Genomic DNA, 15,081 nt, shown 5'->3' with positions numbered 1-15,081 from the left:
AATTGATTCCCATATATATATAATTTGTAAAGCTTGTAAAACACTTCAGGATCCTTCAGGATGAAACAAGCTAAAGATATGTAAACATTAAATTCAAAATTCACTGGTTATGTCAGCTAAGTACCTGAAAATCAGCTGAAAAAATAGGTGTTAATTCATTTTGTGAAACGTTTCTTCACTGTACTCCCAAGAACCTCATTCCATCCTCAAGCTAGTTTTTAAATCAATGTATCTGTCTGTTCATCATCACTTATAATGATTACACAAAGTCTGGGAATCCATGTTTCAAATTATCTCCAGGTTGTTCAGCCCTCAGTTTGCACATGACATCTACAGGTCTCCTTCTGGCATCCTCCTATATGTCTTTCAGGTCACATGACACCTAGAGCTACTGAGGAGGACTGGTTTGGCCAGTTCTAGGGAAACAATCTTCTTAACCATGATTAGCATTCAAATAGATCAGTTAATTGTATTGGTCATGGTAAGACATGCATAAGCTAGAAAGTGCTCATTTATTGCCAGACAAATTTAAATGAATCGTTCATTTATAACTCTTAACTACAGGTGAATCAGCAAGGCCTTCCCACGATAGCACTCCTTTCTACTCAACCACACTTTACAGATAACAAATCTGTACAGATAACACTACAAAGACTCACCAGCATAGTTAAAGAGCCACAGCTATGCCGACATAACTCTGTAGTGTAGATGCAGCCTCCACCAACTAAAGGGGATTTTCTGTTGATGTAGGAACACCACTTCCCCGAGCAATGGTATTCTTCCATCAGCACAGTTGTGTCAACACTGAGGGTTAGGTCATCATAGCTATGTTGGTTAGTGGTGTGTTTTTTCACACCCTGACTGACATATCTATGTCGACCTAATTTTTAAGTGTAGACCAAGACTGAGTTTTTTCTACCATCTTTTAAATCATTGAGTAGAATGTTTATTTTAGCTCAGATCTGGGTTTTTTGAGCCTTTGCATGTACTTCCTAGTTAAGGCTCCGATTTAGCAAATAATTTTAACTTTAACCATATGCTTAAGTGTTGTGCTGAACTGGGGCCTTAGACAGGGACTCCCTGGGCACTGGCAGGTCAGAGTAGTTCCTAGGTAGCTCACAAACTGTTGAAACTCTGAATCTTTTTTCATTTTTATTGAGAGCTTAAAAGCTCAGGTGACCATTTTTTTTACATGAATTTCAACTAGTAGTTACTTGTCTAGCAAAGGGCACATGGCACACGATGCCTTATTCCTGGCAAGCTGCGACATACCTCTCTGGAAAACTAGCCGAACTGGCAGATGGGGGCAAGAAGCCTAATCTCATGGGTAATCAAGTCCCAAATTATTTAGTACTTTATAGGTAAAAAACAAAACCTTCAACTCCACTTGGATACCAACAGGCAGCTAGGGCAGATCCCAGAGCACCAGTGTTACATGCTCTTAGTATGAAAGTCCACTTAATAAGCAGGCAGCTGTATTCTGCACCATCTTCAGTTTCCAAGTGATCTCAAGATGTAGCCCCTTGTAGAGCTCATTAAAGTAATCTAGGTTGAAGGTGGCAGAAGCATAAACAATGGGGGTGAGATCTGCCTGCATCTGAAAGAAACCATCCCACTCATCTCATCAGGTACAAGACTCTTAGCCACAGCTGGTATCAAAGTATGCAGGAGCTTTAGTCTAACAAAACGCCCATATTACCAGCATGTTCCATAAATGGCTCTCCCACCATCTGGGGAGCTGATATAATCTTTGCAAATTCTTTTGATAGTTTCCCTCAACCAGCTGACATAACCTCAGTCTTATGTATATGATGCTTCAGCCAGCTAGCTCTCATCCAAACTTCTGTTTCCCACAGACAAATCTTTCTTTGCCTCCTGCACAGCCATGCCATAAAACGGTAAAAGTTCTTAATGTCCAAATCAGTCTAATCAGCACAAAACTTCCTCCGCAAGTGCTCTAGCTGTTACCCAACTTGCTTCATCTCTTGCAAGTCATCTGTAACCATGATGGCCTAGGAGATGAAAAAACTGTAAAAAAGAGCATGTTGGGGATACCGTATTAATGGCTGTGGATACAAAAATCATTATAAAGTTCAGCAAGGCCATCAATATTATGGTCTTCAGGCAAAACAGTATTTTCAATCAGTGCCTCGTGGAAACAAACCAAATCCATCACCCCAGAAAGAGAGGAGCGTCCTAATGTGGGTTAACAGTCAGTAAAGGCTAAATGGTAAAGACATGGGATCTTTAATCAGCATACAAGTTCAGGACCTCAGTTCTACAGCTCATTTGAAAGGTGACAATGCCACTCATAGGCAAAATAGAATGTGAATGGGCCAAATTCTGCTTTTCATCACTTATAGCCGGCAGTATAATTTAGCCCATTTTGTCTCAGCTGGATCTCTGGAGGTAAGCACTGTGAACTGCTACAATTTACTCTGTGGAGCGAGTGTTATTCACACCTTCATACTCACAGTGTTTGGAGCCTCCCAAAATGATTCAGATGTATTACACAACAGTGGGTCTCACAGTTAATGCCAAATGTTTCCTGCTGGATGGAAACCCCTGCTGCTCAACACTCACCGTGGGAGTAGCATGAAGTTAAGCCTGTCCGCTCTGTCTCTCTCTGCTTTGTATAGCTCTGTCCTTTCCTCTACCAGGTGCTCTAGGTTCCGGGAATATAGCTGCAGACGCCGTATCAAGGTATCCATGTAGCTTTCATTGGTCTGGCTATGATAGTTACTGGGAATAGTGGTTGGGAAAAGGATGAAGAAAGCACATAGGCAGGACAGAGGCAAAGATGAGTTACAGAACGTTATTCCACAGTGTAGCTTCCTTGCAGTTAGAATGGAAATTGCTCAAAGCTCATAATTTCATCTCTTAGCAAAGAGCTTATTTTTAAGGCACAAAGACCTGTGACCCACCCAGATCACCCAGTTTTGCTAATTTTCTGCGCCCTGGATCTCCTGGCTTTACTAATCTCCACAGTTCCAGGTCACCTGAAATAACCTGAAACACAAATATTCAATGAGAGAGAGTACACTGGAAAGCCAGAATCCCGAGAGAGGGAACCAGAAGTGATAGAAGGCAGCAAATTAAATGGAGTTTGCAGTGGGATATAGCACCAAAAAAGTCAATGCAATTTTGGGCTGCCTTTGCAATGGCATCTTATCACCAAAGGGGAAAGTAAAAGACTTTGGGTCAGATTCACTCATTGAGATTTGCTGGTTTCCACTGGTGAAACTTGGGTTAAAGATGCCCAATAATGGACCAGCTGCCAGGAGCAGAGGTGTAATAACACAAGTCAGTCATAATCCCTGCTTCATTTGGGGACCTGAAATGGCAGATGCAGCCTATGAAGTAGATAGGGACAGGCTGGCGGGAAGATCCAATCATTCGGATTCTGATGGAGCCCTGGCTGAATTTTAAAACTGCCTTTCCCCCAAGCAAAACCTCCATGTTAAGATGTCAGTGGAACCAACTGCCCTCCCCTGGGGTAAGCCCCCTTCTAATGCAGCTACATCTGCAGTTGTAGGATGTGAATTATGTGCTTCTCCATGCCCCTGGAAAGGAATCCAGCTCTTTTTCTGCACTTCTGTAGTGCGACCTCATCTGGAATGTTGTGTTCAGCTACAGACACCACATGATCAGAACAATAATGACAATCTGGAAGAAGTTCAGAAAAGAGCAACAAACAGATGACCATGCAGCTGGTGGGACAGACCTATGGGGATAGGTTTAAAAGCTCTTAAATAGTCTCCCAAGGGAAGTGGCTGAAAACCCATTGCTTGGGACTTTTAAATAACTAGATTAGAAAAAGTATGGCAAGGAACAATCCTGCAGTTGCCAGGTGACAGGACCAGATTATCTAATGGGACTTTTCCATCTCTGTATTTTATGATTCAACGACCTCATTTCACTCAGACCCTATAATTACCTTACTCTGGGTAATCTGATCTTTTCAATCATCTCACTTTGTGGTCATCTGAATCCATTATTTTCACTAATCCAAGTCACTTAAACTTTCTAATCATCTCATCTCCAGAATATCCAACTCCATTAATTTCCTGAAACCTGGACATCATGACTCACTATCTTACACTTGGGTAGTCTGACTTCCTACTTACACAATGTAATAGTTGGGGCTCTGAGTGATCATCTCACACACCCATGCCTTCCTTTCTGTCAAAGGATAAGGCCTCAATCAGTGAGTTCAGTTTTTCCACTGACTGAGTCATGTTGGTATCAAAAACACTCTTACAACCATCAGCTTCCAAAGCTGGGTGTTTGGAACACACTGCTTACCTGAATATTTTAGCCAGAGTGCTCTCAATTTTCTTAAAGTCAGGCCTTTTCTCAGGATCTTCCTCCCAGCAACTTTTTACAAGCATATACACCTAAGAATATACAATCCAGGGGAAATTCAGGTGAGCAGTTGCAAAGATGGGAAACAGGGCTAAACAGCAAGACCAGGATCTGTTCATTAGTCAATATGGAATTCCTCTCCCATCCCTCTTGGCCAGAAACTAATTAAAATGTGACCAATTGTTATTAATCTGTGACCAGGGAATTCACTGTAGGCACCTTATAGCAACAGTCATTTCACATTAGCCAGTGGTCAGCAGACAGATGATACTGATATTCAGTAAAGACTGCCAACCTGAACAGAATTTGAATCAGTGGTTCATAAATGAAAGCCAAGTGAAAGGATCCAATCCCCTGACCTGGCACCAGATTGTAGTTATTGACATCCAGGAGAAAGCTTTAGTAATCCCATCCCCAATTCCCTGAGCCTGAGTTCTGGCTGGAAGCAGCTACTCAGAGATAAAAAGTGCCATGCTATTACCAGTCCCCTGAGATATCCACTCTAGTATTTAAAGACCAATTTTCAGACTTCTTTAATAATTATAGTTGTTTAATAATATCAAATTCTAAAAGACATGCTACTGTCATATGGAAAGTAATACTGTACTATTGTTTGAAAGCATTGTCAACAGATAATGGCAGCCCTTCCCCAAATAGCCCCCATACATCACTCCATTTAAGAATATAGGATTTGCCACACTATATCAGATGATCCATCAATGGATTCCAGTATCTGGGCTCTCATCTTGTGGGACCAGTCAATCAATCACTTATCCCAGTTATCCCACCTGCAGAACTGGCTAATAGTTGAAGCTTCAGACAAAGGTAAAACGCCCTCCTCTTGATGAATCTGGTCAAGACCAACAGACAGTATGCCATACTAAATATACACAGGTTCCTTAAAATGAAATAGGGGTCTCCTTTGTCCCATATGTCCCATAAAAAAATTAATGCCATTTTAAAAAAAATTCTAAAAGTGGGGAAAATAGTCTCTGATTTGTTTGCTTTTTTTCCTTTTTTCCAGTGGATTGGCAAAAGCCTCCCACTGCGCCCCATGTGAACTCAGAAAAAGTCACCCTTCACATACGTTGTAGTTGTTAAAAGTCACCAGGTGCAGATTAAGGAGATGCTGTGCTGTAGGTACTGGAATGAGGAGAAAAGACTTCCAGTGAATTACATTTTACTGCACTGATGTTAATTATGGGACATTTTTTCTTCCTGTGGGGCAAGAACATTGGAACATACAGTGTGCATAGCCTTCATCCTCCCACACCAGCCATCTCTGGCCTGTCTAGAAGCATTTCCTTTTTTCCTTTAATGTAGGCTTACTTCCAGCTCTCTTTCTCCTGCTGTCTCTAGGATCAGGTCTGGGCGGAAGGGTCTAACTCCTTTGCCACTCTCCACTCTGTAAAGTTTCTCTAATGAAAAAAAGTGCAACATTGAAACAATAAAGCATGAGAGGCAGTGCATTTCTGGGTGAATTAGGTATGCCAGGCTAGTTTTATATATAGAGACACGTCCAAAGCAAAAACATGGATCTGGACACCCATGTTTTTTTATCTGGATCTAAACTTTGAGGGGTTTCTAGATATAAGGCTCAAGAGTGACTTGAAGCCACTTGGGAAGTGAAAGGAACAGGAATGTATATGTGCATTTATTGGGCATGAAAGACATGAACATGACATCTTCCCAAGTGGACAGTAGGCATATTAGTGCCTTTTTCAGTATGAGGTGTAACCATGGTATAAGGCAGTGATTCTCAACCTGGAGTACATGTACCCATGGGGGTACATGGAGGTCTTTCAGGGGGTACATCAACTCTTCTAGATATTTGTCTAGTTTTACAACAGGCTACATAAAAAGCACTAGCAAAGTCAGTATGAACTAAAATTTCATACAGACAATGACTTGTTTATACTGCTCTATGTGCTATTCACTGAAATGTAAGTAAAATATTTGTATTCCAACTGATTTATTTTATAATTAAATGGTAAAAAATGAGAAAGTAAGCGATTATTCAGTAATAGCGTGCTGTGATTCTTTTGTATTTTTATGTCTGATTTTGTAAGCAAGTTATTTTTAAGTGAGGTGAACTTGGGGTACACAAGACAAATCAAATTCCTGAAAGGGGTACAGTAGTCTGGAAAGGTTGAGAGCCACCAAGACAATGTGAGAAGTTCATTAGGATATTATGGCCTGATTTTCAGAAGAGCAGAGCACAATCTCACAAAGGCAATTGGAGCTGCAGATGCTCAGCCCCTTTGAAAATCAGACCATTAATATATATGAGTATAAGTTTAAAACATAACAGCTTGTTGCCTTATTTGTACCCATAAATAGGAACATACTGCCCCATCCTACCAAACCTCTCTGATTCCTGAACACGTCAGAATCTAGATCACATTTGCAAAACTCATTCATTCTGTGCTATCAACAAGCCATTAGCTTGCTTTATAACTTGCAATAATTAATGTCCTGCTAGCCCAACCATGTAAAGGGCTTCTGCAAGAGATATCATAAATGATTCTATACATACAGCAGGGTGATTATTTGCCTATTACTGGTGCCTCTATGTTTCTAATTTATATCTATCTATCTACCTATCTTAAGTATTTATAGCATACCAATCACATAGTATCTAGGTGTCATAGGTGCTGGAACTAGGGGTGCTACTGCACCCACTGGTTTGAAGTGGTTTCCATCATATACCTGGCTTCCAATTTGGTTCAATGGCTCTCAGCACACCCTCTATACAAACTGTTCCAGTACCCCTGCTAGATGCTGGATTTCAGAGGCAGAAGATGACTCAAGCAAAATTAAAAAATTCTTCATTTGTTGTCTGCCCTCTCTCTCATCCTAGCTAAAGAATTAGGCCAAACATTTACAAATGTGGAGCTGTTGATGGCCTTGAAAGGCCTTCCTAATAGTGAGCCCCAAACCACATTGATTCCTGGCAGAATACTATAAAAACGGAACCACTCAGCTGTCTGAATGTATGCTAAACTTATTTAACCAACTTCTGAAACCAGGATCAATATCAGAACCCATTACGTGAACAACCCATATATCCCTAATTCTAAAATAATACGAAAAGCTCCATGGAGTGTGGATGCAATCTCATTGCTAAAGAAAAATGTTGAGATCTTAACAAAAGATTGGCCCACTTTAAAAAAAAAAAAAACTTAAAAAAAAAAAGTTACTCAGTGAATTCAGAGTTGCCAGACAGGCTTCCGGCCCAAATGATTTATCACTACTAATATTAGGAGGCTATTAAATGTCCTGTCACCTGTGAGACAGCTCCAGCAAGAGGCATGGATTGCATCCCTTGCTACTGAGAAAGCTATTGGTAGGTTGGACTAAGATGGAAATATTAAAGTAATTTGGAATGGACAAAATTTTTCTAAAATGGTGAAACTTCATGATAAAACATAAGTCAAAGTCAACACAGAGAGCCAGATTGTGACCCTAAAGCCACTAGCCCAGTGGAGGTGGGGGAGCAGTGAGGAAGTCACTGCCCATCAGAAGCACTCAGAAACATTGTGCCTGAGACTGGCATAATGCCTCCAGCACAACAGGGAGAACTTGGCCATTGAATTACCATTTGAAAGGTTGCAACATGCTGTCTCATCCTCATGTGCAGTAAGCCCTGTTGGCTGAAGTATGGAAGGGGAATATATCCCTTTCCTCTCTCCACCCATTTTGCGGAGTCTTTTGCCAGTAGTGACACTACACTTATAAAATCTTTGCATTCACTGGGATTGTGCCTATCCCCTGCACAAGGGGAAGGAGTAAGACTTCTTATACCCTCTGCTCCCAATTATATACCCACACAGAGTCAGGCATCATTTGTCACACTGTATGCTCTTCGGCTGGTGACCAATATGCCAGGAATATAGTATGTTTAGCTAATTATTCCCTATCTTCTAAGTAAGTAGAACACTGTAAACGTTCAAAAATTGGTGATGATTTGCTTGTTTGTTTTTTAGGCAAATAGAAAACCAAAAGTAAATCTGAAACGTCCCCTCCCCTGCAAGCAAGCAATCTCAGATGTTCATTTGTATTGAATTAGCAATTTGAGAGGTTGTGTTTCCCAGAGTATAAACATTACATGCTGAGATTACTCCAGAAATTCTTCTAAATTTTTTAGAGGGAAAGAGCTAATAGGGAGGCCGAGGTGCTGTACTACGTGTTCAGACAAACACAGGGAGAGTTTGGCAGGATGACTCAGAAGTGGAATAGATGTCTGAACTCGTTAGCAATATGAAGCCTAAACTCCTACACACTTGAGCTTATTCTAATTTATAATGATGGATGGATGGATTCTGGGATTGTGGCATTATTGGATTTACATCATATAAACAAAATTTGTGCATTTCAGAAACAATGGAATGCTGGCTTCCCAATAAAAGAAACTTCTTTTGATATCTGCAAACAAGAAGCTTCATAGTTAGGTTTACACGGACAGAAGGCTACACTAATAAAAGACCCATAATGGACAAATACATAATTATCTCATTGCCGTACAGAGCTCTTGGCAAAGTTTTTTACAAATCTTTTTACAAGTTTTTAGGCAGACAGAGACCTAAAAGTTTTGTTCATAATATGGGGAAAGGGCATGCATTGTCCACAATCAGATGAAAAGGTAAAATTTTCAGAACTGCCTAAGTGACTAAGAAGTCCTTAAGCTTATGTCACCGAGGTAATTTTGAAAATGTTGCTTTTAATTCCCACTGAATCTGAAGCATTGACTGGCTTCAACAGACTTTAATGGAGTTTTGCTTTAAATAACTGCATAGACTTACTGTTTCACTGTTAACACAGTGTATACAAAATTCACTCCTAAAACTCCAGCTACTTGACAAAAACATGGGCACAAAAGACTTAACTGTATCGACATGATCTGGGACTGCCCATCTTTTAGATCAAAGGATTCAATCCTCCCTGCTTGCTTTTACTAATCATGAGAAGTATGGGTCCACAATGCAAAAATCGCAAGCTGATATTTACCCAGTGACTCCAGAACTTAAGGAAACAAAACTTCCCACAACTCCCCTCAAGGTATGGATCTGCTCTCTAAAATAGCAGCCAATTTGGTCCAAATGTAATTAATCTTGTCCCTGAGGTACGTGGAAAATTCCATGCAGCACCAAAGATCTGATTATGTTTCTGAGCCAAGGAAACCAGAATTTACCAGGGTGTCAGCCATTTGGAACAGTTCTGTAAAATGTGATTTCATGGACGCAGTGGAGGACAAGAAATTTTCTTCTTCTGAAATGCTAGATGTTAGATCTCTGAAATCCTGTAGGGGATACCTGACTAGCCCACTTCAAATGCCAAGCACTCTTATTTCATGTTATTGGGTTTTCTTTTGCTCTTTTGTGTCCATGTTGGTTTTGTTGCTGTTGTTTGGTATTATTGAATTGTAACATGTTGAACTTGTAATGTTGCAAGGAGGAGGAGGGAAGGAAAAACAATAAAAATCTTAATTTTAAAAAAATCACAGCAATTGCTCCCATGTGCCATTACTATTAAACACTTCATTCATTGCCCAGTGAGAGAAGCAGCAGCTCAAGCACTTAAGAGAGACAGTGTTTTTTACAAAAAGTTGTGGAAAATGTGACAGTTACAGACACAACATCCAAACGCTACAGTTGTAGAGGAAGACATACGTGAAATTTTAGTTTCTTACCTTTATGGTCCCGGCAGAAGTCAGTGTAGAAGGTCTCCCTGCGCAGGATGATCTCCTGTGCAATGATTCCATAACTGTACACATCACCTTTCTGAGACACATCACCATGACGGAGGTGTTCAGGAGCTGTCCACAGATCTGAGCAGTCGGAAGAGGGAGAGAGAGAGCACTTCCTCAGACCTTCATCCCCTCCGGTATTGTTTTAATTTTCTCTTTTGACTATTGTTATCCCCATCCCCACTACAGCTTGGTATTGTTTAGATATTTGTTCAGCTGTTGTGTAGAAAGGCCAGCTTCAATACAGACTGGATAACTGTCTAATCAGGTTCAAACACAAGTTGTTGGGCTAGATGCAGGAATTACTGGGTGAGGTTCTATGGCCTGTGTTATGCAGAAGGTCAGACTAGATAGTCATAAGGTCCTTGCTGGCCTTAAAATCCATAAACCTATGAAAATAATCCCCAAATGTTTTTGAGCCTGACATAGCATCATTGTGTCATAACATCTGTGGCTATATAACAATATGCATATGTATTTCTTGTACACCAGTCACCATGATATCTAGACATTGTGGTGTTATTCTGTTGTGGCACCTTCTCACGACAGGTTGATATTGTATCAATGTAAAGCAAAATCATTATACTAGCGGCAACTTGGCAGTCACAATGCAACACCACCCTGGTGAGATGAAATAGACTTCATCCCTTGAGACAAAGTTAACACCCAATAATTCTCAGTCTGCTTGTGACAGCATTTCCCTCTGAGCTACCGGAGAAAAGAAGAGAAACCTTTTACTAATATAAAAATAAAATAAATAAAAATATGAAATCTGACAATGAGAAAAACCTGAGAGGGAGGAGTGTATCATTTACATTCAGTGCACTTTTCCTAGCCACTAATTTTCCATATTCCTATCACTATTTCTGCAAATGTTTGTGTATGAATGTAAGAACTTTCTCTTGCCATTCCAGCCCCAGGTTCTCTTCTGTCCACATATCAAAGAGATGACACAATGTTGTGTTTATAGCATTCCAACTGGTAATCATATAAATGATTCCAATGTCACAATTTCAGGTTTATATCTTCACTCAAAGATCAAGTGGGATGAGAAGATAGGTGGGAAGAGGAGAGGAATGCTTATTTATACAGAAATATCCCTTAATAATTAGCAGAAAGAGAGAAAAAAGGTTATGAAAAAACAGTGAAAGCTATCATAATCTGATTAATGTTCAAGTTAGCAAAAATTTCTGGAATTCCATCTAAGGAATATACTATACTAAGGCTCTCTTTAGAGAATCATTTAAAAAGTGTAAACTGACATGTTAATGTTTGAATTATGTCATAATAGAGTACAAGATATTGTGATATTTCACGCAGACACTTACGTGGGTATGTTTTGTGATCAGTAACGATATCATGGTGTACTTGGCCTCTTTTCTGACATGTCACACAATCTTATCACTGTTGGTGTATCAGAGTGATTGGCCCCTTTGAGAGGAGTAGGGTCCAGTGCACCTGTGACTGATCAGCTACCTCCACACTGGGTTTAAGAGGGGGCATCGGGGCTCTAGGGAAAGAAAGGGCCGGTGAGAGCTGCCTGAGAAAGAAAGGAGAGACTAAGAAACAGATAGTAGCAGCAGGGGAGAGCTACTGGCGACAGAAAGGAGCAGTGGCGAGCTGGCAAGAGTTACTGGGAGAGAGCGACAGGAGACCTACAGGGAGGGGGAAGATGGTGACTGGAGCTGGTAATGAGGGATATTGGGAAGAACAGAAGTTGAAGGAAGTTGTCAGTCAGCACCACTCAGCATTAGGGAGCCCTGCTGAGCTGTAGGAGAGCTTGTGCAAAAGCCCCAGGGCAAAGAGGAAGAATCAACTTAGGGAAGTTGAGGGAAGGGAAGCAGAGAGCGAAACAAGAGGGCTGATGTTGGTGTCTGGATCCCAGGAGCAGGGGGTAGGACTCACAAGCCCGGAGGCCTGGGGAATTGAAACACTGTGGGGAACCCTCTTGTGCCAGGCCTGAGTGGAGTGCTGCAGGAAGCCGAGCCCAGAAACAAGAAGGTTGAGCCTGGAGGGATGTTCCTTGAGCAGGGTAGAACACACAGGAAGGGAGGCCTGGGGAGTAGAATACTGCAGTGAACGCTCCTGAGGGAGACCTGACTTGGGGAGGTCAGGGAGAAAAGTGATTCTGAAAACTCTCCAGTGTATAGCCTGGAGAGTGGGGCCCTGGAACAAGGGCAAAGAAACGGTGAACAGAGTGAAGATTGACTCTTGGGTGGGTGACCTGGAAATGACGTTAGTGAAAAACTTCTGTGTTTATATCTGCTGTACCTTGGGATTTGGGGAGAATGGTTTTATTATGAAGGTTCTGCAGATTACTGAATGTGTACATGTATAAATTATACCTAGAAATGGGCTTTCGAATTCCTGTGTTTCTTTTATGGCTGGACCAGGGGAAACTGAGGTAGCCGTATTGGTTGTGCTGAAGTCTGCCACAGGGGGAAGCTCTAGCTGGAGCTGCCCTGCCACATGCTGTAAGAGAGAGCCTTTTCCCTTCAGTTCCTGACATCTGAACAATCTTCCTGTCTTCCCCTCTCCCAAACTCCCCATGCTTTTCAAATATCAGTTGAAAACACATCTTTCTTTTCTCTTTCTTTTACCACTTATTTCTTTTTTCCTGCTGCCATTACTTCTCTCTGTGATTATATTCTTTAACTCAGTAAAATGTTTTCAGACATAGTTTGTATGAAAGATGCTATACAAAATAAAATTGTATTGCATGTCATGCATTCATTTTTTTGTACTCAGTAGGTCTAATGCATAATAGATCACAGGATATCATGTAGCTTTTTACTGAATAAACATTAACAAGTCTCAATGGACCAAGAAAAATTTAACTTTCCACAACATTATGGTAAGTAAGTGTTAGACAAACAAGTAAGTGTACTTTGCATAGAAGTATACATATTGTTTTCACTTAAGCCTGTTTTCCCACAAGCTGTAAGTAGGCCTAATAGTCCCACAAATCTTATTCCAATCCAGGGCTGGCAAGGAGATGAGAAGAACTGGGATTGTGACTATTTTTGCATACCTTTCCTCGGTGGCAGAATGGAATTGCAGCCAAAATCAGTGATCTTCACCACCATCCGGCTGTCCACTACACAGTTTGTAGACTTGAGGCGGCCATGGACCTCAGTTTTGCTTGAGTGCAGGTAGGACATTCCCTGTAGGTTGATTGATAAAGAGAGGGAGAGAGAGACTGTGAGACTTGATTGCTACTAGAATTAGTATTTGAAGGTTCAGCATAAAATGTATGTAGGTACTTATATGGCCCTCATCAGCATAGTATCTGAGCATGTCACAATTATTAATGAATTTTATCCTCACTACACTCCTGTGAGGTAAAGAATTATTATTTTACCAAAAGGGATTTTCCAAGATCAAACGAGATGTCTGTGGTAAAACTCAGAAATTAAGCCAGGTCTCTATTGCTCCAGGCAGGGTCTTAACCAGACTATCCTTCTTCCCAACTAACATCGTGTAATATGCTTCCTGATAGTACTGGATCTTATTTTTAGGGGAGTTTGGGAAATGTATTTCCTCCCAGTGAAATTAATTGAATTTGCAATAACTGCTTTTATGGTGTTTTTAGTAAAGGTTACTGTTTTGTATAAGTATTTCACAAATCTAAAAAATGTGGCTTGGGAAGTGTTCCAATGTTTTATTTTGTAATAATGATCATCTGAACTAAATGAAAAATCCCTATTAATAGACAAGAATATTATGATTGTATCCTTTCTGTAGACATCAGTCTACAAGTGGGATCCATAATCAGCAGCACATGAGCAGGTCTGAAACAAAGGGCAGCTAAGAAGTCAATGCAGAGATTACCGGATGACATTCTATGGCCTATGTAATGCAGAAGGCCAGGTTAGATGATCATAAAGGTCCATTCTGACCTTACAATTTATGAATATACACACTAGTCAATACATAATACCTGCAGTCTGTGGGCTAGTTTCAGAGGTGAATCTTCCATTTCCATCAGCATGCATGTTATGCTAATTCAGATGTTCTTAGACTCAGGCTCCCTGAACTCTCTTTCTCTGACACACACACTTACAGACATGTAATTTTCACCCCTTTACTCATCACTTTTGAATTTGGCCCACTTTAATCTAGGGGAAATCAAAGATGTCATATGTTGTATGTTAAGGAGCTGGAAGAGAGGTGTAGCAGGAGAAACAACCGATGGGGGGTACAATTTATACCTACTTACAGTCTCCTATTAGTTGTTTTTCCTGCTACACCTCTCTCTTCCGGTCCTTTGGTATGTAAAGTGCAATCTATATGCTGAGGAGGCAAGAAGAAGGTGCATATGACACCAGTCTATATTATCCTCTGAATTTGGCCCCAGAACTTTAGACACACATGCAAATATTCAAGGATGACAGTTGATAATCATGAATCTGGATTATATATGTGTGATCATATAATCACAGGGTGTGATATTCCGCTCTTTCAGAGACAGACTTGTGTTTTGCTTATAGCAAGGGAAGAGTCAGGAAGTGTTTATATATAAATCATGCTGGAACTTGTGGAGATTCTATATAATAATGTGTGTTCTTCACGCTACTGCTACTTCCTGCTGACATCACCTACAGTGGAAAGTCTACAACAGCAGGCACCTCTGACAGCCTCAGGGCCCATTTGCTGCTGCTGCATCTCTTGTACAAGCCTGCTGACACCAACCTAGCAAGCAAACCAACTAGAGCAGGAACTCCTCACCAGTTTTGGCCTCCTATGAGATGATTCAATCATATTGTGGTCTGCATGTGACAGAGCTCCCTTGTTTTCTAGTTGGGGAGCTGGTGTGTCTAAGAAGGCTTTCTCCTCCACTGCCACCCCTTGTATTGGGAGAGCGTATTTGGAAATAGAGAAGCTGGATAAGCATCCCAGGTGGAATTTTCAAAATTGTGAGTTAGAAGCACAAATCCCATTGACTTTCCATGAGGTTTGTACTCCTTTCA

The 15,081-nt window shown here is 40.8% G+C and overlaps 1 protein-coding gene across 1 annotated transcript in view; it reads right to left on the bottom strand.

Annotated features, from left to right (window-relative positions):
- The window catches only part of GUCY2C (guanylate cyclase 2C), a 64,090-nt gene that overhangs the window by 14,156 nt on the left and 34,853 nt on the right, over window positions 1-15,081 (bottom strand). The window contains exons 17-21 of the mRNA XM_067559056.1: window positions 13,143-13,275; window positions 10,055-10,192; window positions 5,695-5,783; window positions 4,306-4,397; window positions 2,584-2,742 (exon numbers count right to left, since the gene is read on the bottom strand). Coding sequence (XP_067415157.1) covers window positions 2,584-2,742; window positions 4,306-4,397; window positions 5,695-5,783; window positions 10,055-10,192; window positions 13,143-13,275 — 611 coding nt within the window. The remainder of the gene's footprint in view (window positions 1-2,583; window positions 2,743-4,305; window positions 4,398-5,694; window positions 5,784-10,054; window positions 10,193-13,142; window positions 13,276-15,081) is intronic.

The sequence above is a fragment of the Emydura macquarii genome, unplaced genomic scaffold (assembly GCF_026122565.2).
Source record: "Emydura macquarii macquarii isolate MOO-44397 ecotype Brisbane River unplaced genomic scaffold, CSIRO-AGI_Emac_v2 contig_2205, whole genome shotgun sequence".
Classification (NCBI taxonomy): domain Eukaryota; kingdom Metazoa; phylum Chordata; order Testudines; family Chelidae; genus Emydura; species Emydura macquarii.
This window is presented reverse-complemented; position numbering and strand designations above follow the sequence as displayed.